We start from the raw sequence: 11,621 nt of genomic DNA, 5'->3' as shown, positions 1-11,621 counted from the left end.
AACCATTGACACATACAATTCTCTTCATACAATTATTCATTTTCTGATTATTTAAAATTTTCTTGTATATACAAGTTGAAAGCTTAACACAAGAACCATTTTGTGTACTCTCTAAGAGGGCATACAAAAGTGTATTAATTCCCTCAAGAAAGTTTACTTCAAGTTGCCTCTCATAAAGCTGTCAATGCTGTGATAGCAGCCATGTCAGCCAAGTAATTAAGAGTCAGGATGAAATGAGCTGTTGTAGAAATGAATCAGCCATTTCCCTCAGGATCTCCAGATCCACACAGCTGTGTGCCTGACTTCTATTGTTCCCAACAGAAAGGTGAAAGCCACACAGAAATGTAAGTAACACGTAAATTGACACTGGATCAAGCTAACCTAGACTTAGTGACACAGATTCAAGTATCTACCTTTTTAATGGTCTCATTATTCTATTTCCTATCTTTCTTTGCAGTTCATTTCAAAAACCTGGTCTCTCCAAAACAGAACTCAATCCAAAAAAGCCACTTCAATTTTACAGTATAATGCCCCACACTCAAAACCCACCCAAAATCTGCTTCACTGGTTTCAGAAGTGATTTTTCTGTGTATAATGCAATTCGATGTCAGCTGTGGAGGAAACCGATTTTGAATTTTGTAACCATTACTTAGAAATGAAACATTTTTAAAGTAATTATTAGTATAACTAACAGGTATTCATTCAGCTGCCCTAAGAAACAGAAGCACTTCGATGGTATTGCTGTTTCTTCTCATTTTAGTGGGATACTACTACTACTATTACTACTACCAATACTAGCTGGCTCTATGTTGGCTACATCACGTTGTGGAAAAGTTTTTTGAAGAGCCCACTTTGGAAATATTTGTACTATACTGCCAAGGCTGAAATAATTACTAAATTCTGGATCAGATGCCCACAGTAGTTAAAATATTTGAAACTGATCCTTCCAGTTCTGCAGGGTACTGGTGCCCCAGGATGCAAATATTTACAGGTCAGTTTAACACGTGGCCATTTAAAAGGTTGTATGACTGTACTTAAACTTATGTCATTTACAAGACAAATACAACAGGTGAGCTACTCCAAGAAGATAGTCGCAAAACTAAAAATTTATAGCATCTAATTTTAGAAGACTTTTTATGCAAACTCAGACTTATATTCCTTAATATAGCCCATGTGATGGGGAGTGATCAGAATTATAGCTAAAATTTCAGTAACCAACAAAAATATAATATTTAGACTTCTGAAAAGGTAGACAAAATCTCCAGTTCTGTCCAATATTGCTCATATTTCTGTCATGAAAAGCATCTGCCAGACAAAATAGTGGCATGCTCCTAATAATACCAGAAGACTTCACTGTCTTACAGTACACTCAAACATCCCATACAAAACATAGGCAGCTGTCTAAGGACAAGCAGCAGTAAGACACTGATAAAGAAAATTCCATCTCAGGGATATTTAAGGCAGATGAAAAGGCTTATATGTTCTCATTACTCAGAAAAAGTAGCCACAGCATGATCCATGCCAAGACTTTAGACAGTGAACGACAACCAAGTAAAAGTGCCTGGAAAATCAGGAGCAGCACCATGAGAGAGGCATTATCATCTGCCCTTCACCCACTCAGTCCACTCCAGCAGATTTCATCTTTCCCTTGGCCTGTTCTATGTGCTATTCTCATCACATGATAGGGTATATATAATGTGCTGTGCCTGCTTTTTTAGTTTATCCAGGTCCTTTTATTTGCCACTGAATATCTAGACACTAGCAATCTGAGAAACTAAAATTTACAGTAGCACAGCTCTATCTGTTAATAAAGACATGATGAGAAAACAGAATATAAACAATTAAGTCTGTGTACTTCCTGCCCCTGTAACAGTTCTGTTTCATCAGAAAAGTAAAGGTAAGTTTCAATGGAGGTAAAAAAAAGGAAAAAAGTAAGAAGTCTGGTCTTCTCAAAATCCAATGTCCATCCAAACTCATGAAAGTTGTACTTAATATTTGTTTTTCTACATGTTTCTCATTTTGGCCATGAGTTCTTCTAGGCTTTCTTCAGACTCTGCTACTGTCTCCCCAGTTATTGAATTCTCTTCCTGTTAGGAACAGGAAGAAAAAGTTGTTAACAAGAAAAGTAAACAAAAAAACCCCATAGCTCAGGTTTATTGCTGTTACATCACACTGTTTTCCTAAAACCAGGCACTTAGTTGTGAGATTAGGCCTAAGTGATTATAAGCTTCAATTGTAAACGATTTTGACTAGGAGTTAGAATGTTCTTACTGCAGTACATTCAGATTCCATGTTCCCCAGGTATACTCATTGCTCTTTGACTACATACAGCTTTTACAAGATATGCATGGGAAAAATTAATTAGTCACCAAAATATCAACAGAGAAATTGACATTTGCTGTCCCTCCCCCAGCCCCCAAATACATTAATTCCTACAATCTCAGCAGTACATTCACACTAGCATCCACACTTAAAGAATTATCTTTCCCAGGAACACAAAAGTGGACCATAAAAAGGAATAATCAAATGAACTGAGGTCACATTTCACTGGAATTGTTCAAGATGGAATTCTGTTCTAGGTTTAAAGGGTAACCAAACTGGTTGGTATTATAAATTTAATCTACAATGTATATTTCAAAAACTCATAAAGAATAAGTACATTACCTTGTCTGGGATAGTATATGCTACACTAATTCCCTCAGGAAGCTCAGGTACTGGGCCAGATGCAGCCTTCAGCTCATCTTCTGAAATTTCTGATACTAATTCAATGCCTTTGCATTAAAAGGAAACAAAAACTCCATTAGCAGTTAGAAGAAAAAGTTCTTTAATCACCAAGTTATCGCAGTAAGAGAAAAGATGCAGCTACTTTCCAGAAACAGAATTAAATTAAACTAGAAACACCTCTGATTTCAACAACTTCATTTCATTACCAATAGAAAATATTTTCCCTTTACAATATAGTATGTTCTACATAGATAACTTATGAAGCAGAATAGCATCTCTTCCTTGTCCTTATCATTTAAACTTTACCATAAGGACACTTCTCCTAGTTGCAAGATAAGATTATTTTCTATAGCATGTAATAAACAGAACATATATCTCCAGTCTTAAAGTGGTTATATAAAATACATTTACCACTCCTATTATCTTAATAATTCCTTCTAATTTAAAACCCTCAGAGGAATATAAAAATCCATGGGATGCCTCAGCACAGTGGTTATGGAAATGAAAACTGCTCTTTAGTATATTTAAAAGGAATATGCAGTTAGCACATCTTCTAATATCTCCCTCACCTTCAAACCATCTTCTGAGAAAGTTTTTTATTCAAGCAGCAGTTACATTTTCAGCCTAAAACCTGCACATTGCACTAAAAACATATCATCAAGTTGTGTTAAAATTACTTTCAAAACCTGTGAAAAGCCGAAAGTAATTACACAGTGTAAGTTATAAAAAATAGGAACTCAAAAAATTCTGTGTACCCTAAACTGTGTTCACCCAAAATGAATCTTAGTATTGGGAAAACCATTTAGTTTCCTGGTGATGACTTACCCCAGTCATTGTCTTCGTGTACTATTTCTTCTTCCTTTTCAATTACTTCTTCTTTTGGTCTTGCAGCTTCTTTTTTCTGGAGGAAAAACACAGAAAAACAATCCCTTCAATAACAACAACGTAACAGTCCAACTTCCAAAAACAGCAAAGAAGTTCAAGCCTAATAGTCACATTTTTTCCAATATGTAAGATTAAAAGGTTCTAAATGGTGACTGATTAGGAGCAAAAAGGCAGAATACCAGCAAGTTAAAAAAAAAAAAACATCAAACCCATTAACACTCAGAAACATATGACTACTAGAAAAGTTTGCATTCTGTTAAGCAATATTTTCTTCTACATAATTGCTCAACTCTTCTTCCTACCCTTTAAGGTAAGTACTGTATCTTTAGAAACATGTGGCAACCATCTGAAGATGAGAGCTGCAAACTGGAGTAGCAACGAACATTTTCTTTTACTACAAGATTTGCAAATTGTTCTGTTCTCTAAGAAAAGGGAAAGAAAAAAAAATCGACCCACAAACCCAAACTGTTTTTACCTTATAATTTTCTTGCTGTTTTCTGCAATTGTGGTCACTACATTGGGGGTTTGGCTTCATAGACATCGTTGGGAAGAAATCCTGCATCGCATTGTAACCAAGATAATAACTCACAGTACCAAAATTTAACAGGTATCTAGAAACACAGACAAAGAAGGAGCTTGTAATGCAGGTGCAAACATAAAACTTCAGTTGCTTAGGGAATAATTTTTCCCCAAAGAACTTTAAGAATACACTTTCAGACTCATAGAGTTGTGATGTGAGTTACTGTAATTGCCTTAAATCCAGTTATGCTGTAGTCTGCTGGCAACAGAGTAACTGGATCAATACAGAATCCCATCTTCTCATGGTGTGTGAGAATAACTCAACTACAGGCAAGAGAAGTAATTTATTCTTTGTCCATGTACAAAATTCCAAAGACAAGTCAGCACAGCAGCATTTTTTTATATATAGCATAATGATGCCAAATAAGAGCATAATTAAATATTTAAATATTTGGCTGTACACATCAAATAGCAACAACTCAGTCACATACTTGAGAACATTTTGTACAAGCATTCCTGCCACAACACCCATGGTTGTAGGAAGACTGGCTGCACAAACTCCTTCTCGTTTCAATGTCTTCTCATCAATATTTGCAGCTACTACCAGTGGAGGAGCACACTGAGGGGCAATAGAGAAAATAAGCTGTAAAAAAGCATTCAAGAAATCCCACAGATCACACAGAATTTAAAGGTACTGCATCAGCTGTGCCAGGATCACACTCATGGCCAGCTAATCTTCACATTCCCAGTCCCACTCTAAAGGGCAAGAGAGCAATTCAGCAGAGCACCATGTACCGCAAAACAAGCAGATTCACCGGGGATGATCAGCTGGATGTGTCCTGACACTGCATTTTCACTCACTCCAGACTCCATCCAGATCTGTCCAAGTTCATTGCAGGCCTTATAAACACAGAAACAAACATGTCAGCACTGCAGAAGTTTAATGAAAAGAATAGGAGCCCAAAACAAGTGGGAGTGATGAAACACATTCATCTCCCTGATTTCAGGCAAAAAGGCTATGGTCAGAAAAAGGTACATGAAGAGACAGAAATTATTTATCAAAGGACAAATCAAACAGCAAATTAAAGTTGCCCTCATGAAGCCAGCCCTTTGTGCTTTCTTGAGGACCTGAGATGTTCTAACAACACAGACATTAGTGACCCCGTTACAGCACACTACAGAATATAATTCCACAAATTATTTTTAGAGGCTTGGGTAGAGTGTATCTATGTGTCTTCCCTGCCTGCAATTTATGGATCAAGTCAGCTGAAGGGTAACAGAAAACATCCATTTGGCATATGCCCTACATTGGCTGCTATTATAAAGAAAGAGTTTGATTAAATAAACAGCATTTTTAGTATATAAAAAGTCATGTGAGGTATACAATTAGCTATAGTAAGTCCTTAAAAATTTGTAAGATTTAACATACCAGCCTTTGAAAATACTGTTATATAAACAGAGTAATTAGAAAAGACAGAGTTTATGATACTTCAGTCTTTTACTAACCATTAGTTGATAGTAACTTCAAAGTCTTTAGTGATATTTATACACATAAAATGGGTTTATAAGAACTGGGTAAAAGCTCAGATTTCTCAAGCCAAGGGGGACATTTCTTAGGAGATTGTTTTTAAGTTCATGTCTTTTCTATAATTCCAGAACTCCTAACATATTTACAGGAAAAAACAGACTTCCACAAGCTGGAGCCTTTGGTGGCATTACCGTGTTAATTGCCATGCGAGCTTCAAAGTTGTCCACGCAGCTCAGAACCAGATCCACAGGCTTCCCTTCCTCCAGTGCACCGTTACTGAAACAAGCATCAGAAATACACATGAAATTGCCAGCAGAACAAAACACCAACACAGCGACCAACATGCTGCTGTAGAGTACAGAAGCCCAAGAAAAGTGAATTTCTAACAAAGCTTGTGCAAATGCAGTACAGGACACAATCAGCATCTTAGATCTGCAGTAGAAACAACACCATGCTGAGGCTGGGATTTAAATACATGGGCATTTTAGACTGTTTTATCTAGTGTGCACTCACAGTACAGAGTATTGGAGAATTGTATCTTTGTACAACAGAACTGCAAATGGTCTAAGTTATTTCAGATCTCTATGAGATCCACTAATAACTACTGTCTTCATTCTATAAATCATATCTAACACTGCTACAGAGCACTCAAGATATGATCTGTTTTCCATTACACATCTAGGTAGGAATGTCATCATATACATGTATTTCCCAGAGATTTTTCAATTGGAAGTTATTAAATTGAAAAAGGGCCCCAAGAAGAAAAACTTGAGGCTGTGTAGAATCACACATCAGCAGAACTTAGCAATATCCTAAAGTTGGGGAATTTTACCTTATTCTATCCATGAAGTGCTCAAAGTTGTCCAGTGTTGTGATGTTGTAGTTATGTACTTCAAACTGAACATCAGGATTAATATCCCTTATGGAGGAAATAATAGGAGTCAGTGGTAAAGAATACAATGATAATTTGCATTCTTCTCCCTAACTTCACAAGTGTTGCTACAGTCTTAAGTTTCCACTCTGAACTCTAGAATTCACCCATATTTGTCAAAAATTCAGATTAGATAAGAAAAAAATCCACAACATATGGAAGTGGCATCGTTTATACCAAACTTCTGAGCAAAACTGGCTGTACTTAAAAAGTAGACTCACATTAGGGTTTTGGCCAGTACAAAAATGTCTTTGAAGTATCAATCATCCCCACAAACATTTGATACTCAAATTCCCAAATTAGATTATGCTCCTCTGCAAATGATTAAGAGTGAAACACTGATTTTCTAGAGCAGCATCCTGGCTCAATACATTTTGATACCCACTTCTCCAAGTTTTACCTCAAAGTATGTTCTGCTGCTTGCACTTTACTTAATCCAGCTTGATGAGGTTGGAAGAAGAGTCTGTTCATGTTTGCCAGTTCCACTTTGTCATAATCAAACAGGAGCAGCTACAACAAAGATTGTTTTAACACGTGTGAATCTCCAGAGACTCTGCAAACAGAGCACTGTGGCAATTTTGAACAACAAAACTAATTCTAAAACCAAACACATAGAAAACTCCCTCCCCCAACCAAACTCCCTCCCTCAGAGGCCCATTCAGTTCACATACAAGAGGTAAAAACATTATAAGGATGTAAAAAACTGAACCAATCTGTTAAGTCATTAAAACTAAGAATATCCAAGAGATTAAACTATATGAACAGTAACACCTCTGTTATCACCTTCCTACTTGCTGCCACATGAAAAACTAATGTTTGTGATAAAGATTTCTGGTTTACATCTACTACATTTCAATTGCATGATATAAACTTGGTTCTTACATGACTTTATGTGAAATACCCCCTCCCTTTTCTTTGTTTTGTTTTCCTTTGGCAATAATCCTTTTGCAGTATGAAGATTAGAGAGACGGGTTCATATAAGAATATGGAGATGACAAACATCCAAAGAAGAACCATTCACATGATGATCAAGCCCTAAATGAATCAATTTTACCAGCATAATAAAATACAGACTTGTCATGTGTGATGTTTACACAAGTGCTGTTCTTGAGTACTTTCTTCACAACATTTTTCTATTTGGGTAAAATAAATTAAAATTCTTTACGAAGAGGACTGGTCAATCTACTATAAAGATAAAGAAGAACAAAAAAAAAATCTCATTACCTTACCAATGCCACACCTTGTCAGCATTTCAGCAGTCACACTGCCAACGCCACCCACACCTACTACTGCAACTGTGAAGGTACGGATTTTCTGTAGGAAGGAATAACGTACACATCAGAATCTCAAAAGTGGTCCTCCCAGGGAAAAAATGCAAACAGTGTTTCATTACAGATAGAATCCTACCTCATAGTCCTTGACAATCCCCATTCTTTTTAATGCCATCAAGCGACTACAAAGAAAAATGAAAAGCAATGTTAACACAGAAAATGTTCTTTATGTTTCTAACAACAATTTTCCTTGTCAGGTATTTAAAATCACTTTTGCTTTAGAAATAACCTCACCAAGCAATAAACGCAAGCCTGCTGTTCCAGTGCAGTTGTGATTGCCAGCTAGGTACAGACTGAGTGATAGAGTAGATACTTTCCTATTTGCCCCAGAGTCCTAACCCTGCAAAAACTCATGCACCTATTCCTCTGGTAATATTGATGAAATCAGGAGGACACAGATATTTTTGTAACTGAATCCCTGATTTACAGAAGGAAAGGTGACACTTTTTTTTTTGCAATGAACCATATGGCAGCAAACTATTGAAGACTTGCACTGTTTTCTGATCGATTTGATTAGATTAACATAACATTAAAAAAAATAGAGACTATCAGGTTTTGAGGATAATCAAAAGGATTTTAAAGTAACATTTTATCCCTTTATGGCATTTTTCATGAAAGTACAAGTATGAACGTGTATTAAAGAAAAATAAAACCAAACTCCAGCCAACAAAACAAAAACCAAAAAACCATCAGATTTCTAGAAGGCAAGGGGTCTCTAAAGCTCAAGAATTCTATAAATCAACTTCTAAAATAGGCAATTTGGAGGAACGAGAATAAGACTTCATATAATACCAACACCTGTCCCATTTACTAGCAACCTAGCTGAAAAACACAAGGTTTTCAGATTTTCTCCCTCCTCACCTGTACTGTAAAGCAAGATAATACAAAGTAACCCTGACATCCAGCCCTGCCAGCCCAGCCAGGTGGGAAACCCGAGAGCATCCCTCTCGGAGCCCCTGCCTCCTGCGCTGCCCGACACCCTCCTGAGCACATCCATCCTCATCCCTGAGATTCCCACCCGTCAGAGGTTCTCTCGTTCCCCCAGACACACCGTTCCAGCCCACGGCCTCCCCCTTGCCCATCCTCGGCGCCCCGACAGAGCCCCGCCGCCCTCAGAGCCCCTCAGCGCACCTGTAGGGGTTCGAGTCGGTCACCTCGGCGCTCATGGTGTCGATGCGGGCCCGCGCCGCCGCCCGCCCGCGCTTCTCCCGGGCCAGCTCCTCCTCCAGCTCCCGCACACGCCGCTCCAGCCGCTCCAGCCGCCCGGGATCCGCCATGGCAGCGACACGTCTCTGCCCGGCCCCGGGAGCTTCCGGGAAGCGCCGGGGCGGAGCGGGGCCGGCCCTTCCCTTCCCGGGGCCGACCCTTCCCGGGGCCGCCTCCTCACGGCCGGCAGCGGGCGGGGGCTGAGGGGCGGTGTCCGCCGGGGCGGTACCTGCCTCCCGGGAAAAATCGTGTTCCGGGAGAAGCCGCCGGGCCCGACAGCCAGGGGGCTGCGGAGCACTTTCCTCGGCGGACCGAGGCGCCTCCGGGTGACCCGGCCGGGCGGGCTCCAGCGCGGCCTCCGAGGATGGCGGCGGAGCCGGGCACTAGCGAGGTGCGGCCGCAGCACCGCTTCGACCAGGGCAGCCTGGAGCGGTACCTGAGCAGCCGCTTGCCCGGCTTCCTTCGGCAGCCCGCGGGCGCGCTGGCTGTCAGGCAGTACAGGTAACACAGGTGACACCGGTGACAGGGCACTGACCCTGGTGGCGGGGCTGCCGCCGCTCCCCTGCCCCGGAGCGCCCGGGAGGGGCGGGCAGAGGAGCCGCTCGCTGCCGCCCGCCAGGGAAAGTGGTCAGAGGTAGAGCCCTTTGCCGTCGGGATGGAGGATAGCAGCCATCGACGGATTTTTAAGATGCATTCTGACTTAATCCAATTAAAGGCATGTCCCAGCTCACCCCTTGAGCTGCTGGAGAAGGCAAAGTTCGCTGTGGCGGCCAAAGTGACCTTTGTCACACTCAGCCTGTGGCCGTCTGTGGGCGGGCTGTGTGTTGGGTGGGCTTCCCGCTGTCCTCAGAGTACACCCACGATTGTTTTATTGCCTACACATAAACCACAATTGATCTGCTCCATCTTTAATTGCACAGCAAATAGTAATGCTCAGAAGCACGCACATGGTTTAAGAGATCAATGGTAAAAGCGTTAGGCTGTCACCAGGTAAGCAAATGCACGAGAGTAGCGTTAGGATGAGCTGGGATTCCTGTTACTGCCCGGGGAACATCATGCAGTGTGCCAGGGAGGTGCTACACCAAAAAGCCTCTGTTCCACAGAGCACTGAGCTCGTTTGCATTCAGCAAATCAGTGGTGTGGCCGCACAACTTCATGTCAGGAACTAACTATTAGAAGTAAAGTTTTTCTAAAAATAAGGAGTAATTCCTTTGTAGGCATGACCTTGACTAACTTATCTGCAGCTGACACTAAGAAGCAGTGAACAATTTATCAGTCTTCTGATGTAAATATAAAACATTAATTCATTCAATCCGCCCTTATCTTCTTCAGCTGAGAAGACTTTAGGAGGGGCCTTAGGAGAGTAGCTAATAGTAAAATCTGCTAAAATTTTGTAAATACTAATGCTTTTACTTTTTGGTCTTGTAATTACAGTTCAAGGCTTCAGCTGGCCTAAATTTGTTTTGTTCCAGGCAGAGTATTGTCAGTCAAACTTTTTAAACTATTGCAAACTGTGCCCTAACTGCTTTAGGGAGAATGGAAACGTAATGGGAGGAATGATGGCAAAAGTTAATTTGATTTTTATTTTCCAATAGTTGTCTAATTGTTTATTGGTCTAGGTTAGAATACATCTTAAAAATGAACAAGTATAAGGAGAGAAAAGCATGGAGATTAACACTTGAGGAAAACAAGGATCAATGAGCCTTGAGGAAAATAAGGATCAATGAGTTTGATTAGAATGTGATAGACAAGGTGTTATGAAGGGTTTAACTGGGTTGTCTTTCTCTGTTGCACGTGATTGAAATCTCTGATTTTCTTTGTGACTTCAACATGCATTCTTTAAAATTTTACATCTCCTATAGGCTGTACCTTAAGCATTATCTTTGGATGTGATAATCAGGCTGGCAAACAATGGGGCTTGGTACTACAATAATCAGTAATTTAGTCATAGAGTAGAATCAAAGAGTGGTTTGGGCTGGAAGGGACCTTAAAGATCATCTAGTTCTAATCCCCTTGCCATGGACAGGGACACCTTTCTCTAGACCAGGTTGTTTAGAGCCCCATTCAGCCTGGGCTTGAACACTTTCAGAGATGGGGCATCCACAACTTCTCTGGGCAGCCTGTCTAGATTTGGAAAAAAGCCACAACACAAAACAGCTCTGGAGAAGATGCTTTCCTCCATCCTGCCATTTTGTTCAGATCAAGTCACAATGCATTTTGCAAGTATCATTTCTGTTAGAAGATTACAAATTTGTAAGTACTTGAATTTTGAGTAATTATAATCTTTCTCTTTGCAGTTCAGGCCAGTCAAACCCAACCTTTTACCTTCAGAAGGGTGGGCAGGCTTTTGTGCTCAGGAAAAAGCCCCATGGTCCTCTTTTACCTGGAGCACACAAGGTAAGTAACATTCTTCACTGAGCTCCAAACACTCTGTTTTGCAGGTGACCAGGGTCTATACATGATGGTCCAGCACACTGATGAATGTGTCCAGAAATGC

The 11,621-nt window shown here is 40.2% G+C and overlaps 2 protein-coding genes across 3 annotated transcripts in view; one reads left to right on the top strand and one right to left on the bottom strand.

The window, feature by feature from the left end:
* Positions 1-9: 9 nt before the first annotated feature.
* Positions 10-9,245, bottom strand: UBA5 (ubiquitin like modifier activating enzyme 5). Of its 2 annotated transcripts, XM_030969634.1 has the most exons (12): positions 9,050-9,245; positions 7,995-8,040; positions 7,812-7,901; positions 6,988-7,097; positions 6,489-6,575; positions 5,848-5,932; positions 4,924-5,028; positions 4,620-4,747; positions 4,085-4,220; positions 3,550-3,625; positions 2,665-2,771; positions 10-2,087 (listed from the first exon to the last, which is right to left on the bottom strand). In XM_030969634.1, the coding sequence occupies exons 1-12, from the start codon at positions 9,193-9,195 to the stop codon at positions 2,004-2,006; spliced, it is 1,200 nt and encodes a 399-aa protein (XP_030825494.1). In that variant the 5' UTR covers positions 9,196-9,245; the 3' UTR covers positions 10-2,003. The 2 variants fall into 2 exon arrangements, with proteins under 2 accessions (XP_030825494.1, XP_030825499.1); XM_030969639.1 differs by lacking the exons at positions 7,995-8,040; positions 9,050-9,245 and having other exon boundaries at positions 7,817-7,895.
* A 58-nt stretch (positions 9,246-9,303) lies between these two features.
* Positions 9,304-11,621, top strand: part of ACAD11 (acyl-CoA dehydrogenase family member 11) — a 29,282-nt gene continuing 26,964 nt past the window's right edge. Inside the window, exons 1-2 of the mRNA XM_030969622.1 lie at positions 9,304-9,625; positions 11,422-11,521. Coding sequence (XP_030825482.1) covers positions 9,489-9,625; positions 11,422-11,521 — 237 coding nt within the window. The 5' untranslated portion in view covers positions 9,304-9,488. The remainder of the gene's footprint in view (positions 9,626-11,421; positions 11,522-11,621) is intronic.

The sequence above is a fragment of the Camarhynchus parvulus genome, chromosome 2 (assembly GCF_901933205.1).
Source record: "Camarhynchus parvulus chromosome 2, STF_HiC, whole genome shotgun sequence".
Lineage (NCBI taxonomy): Eukaryota > Metazoa > Chordata > Aves > Passeriformes > Thraupidae > Camarhynchus > Camarhynchus parvulus.
Note: the sequence above shows the minus strand (reverse complement) of the source record. Positions and strands in the feature narration are given on the sequence as shown.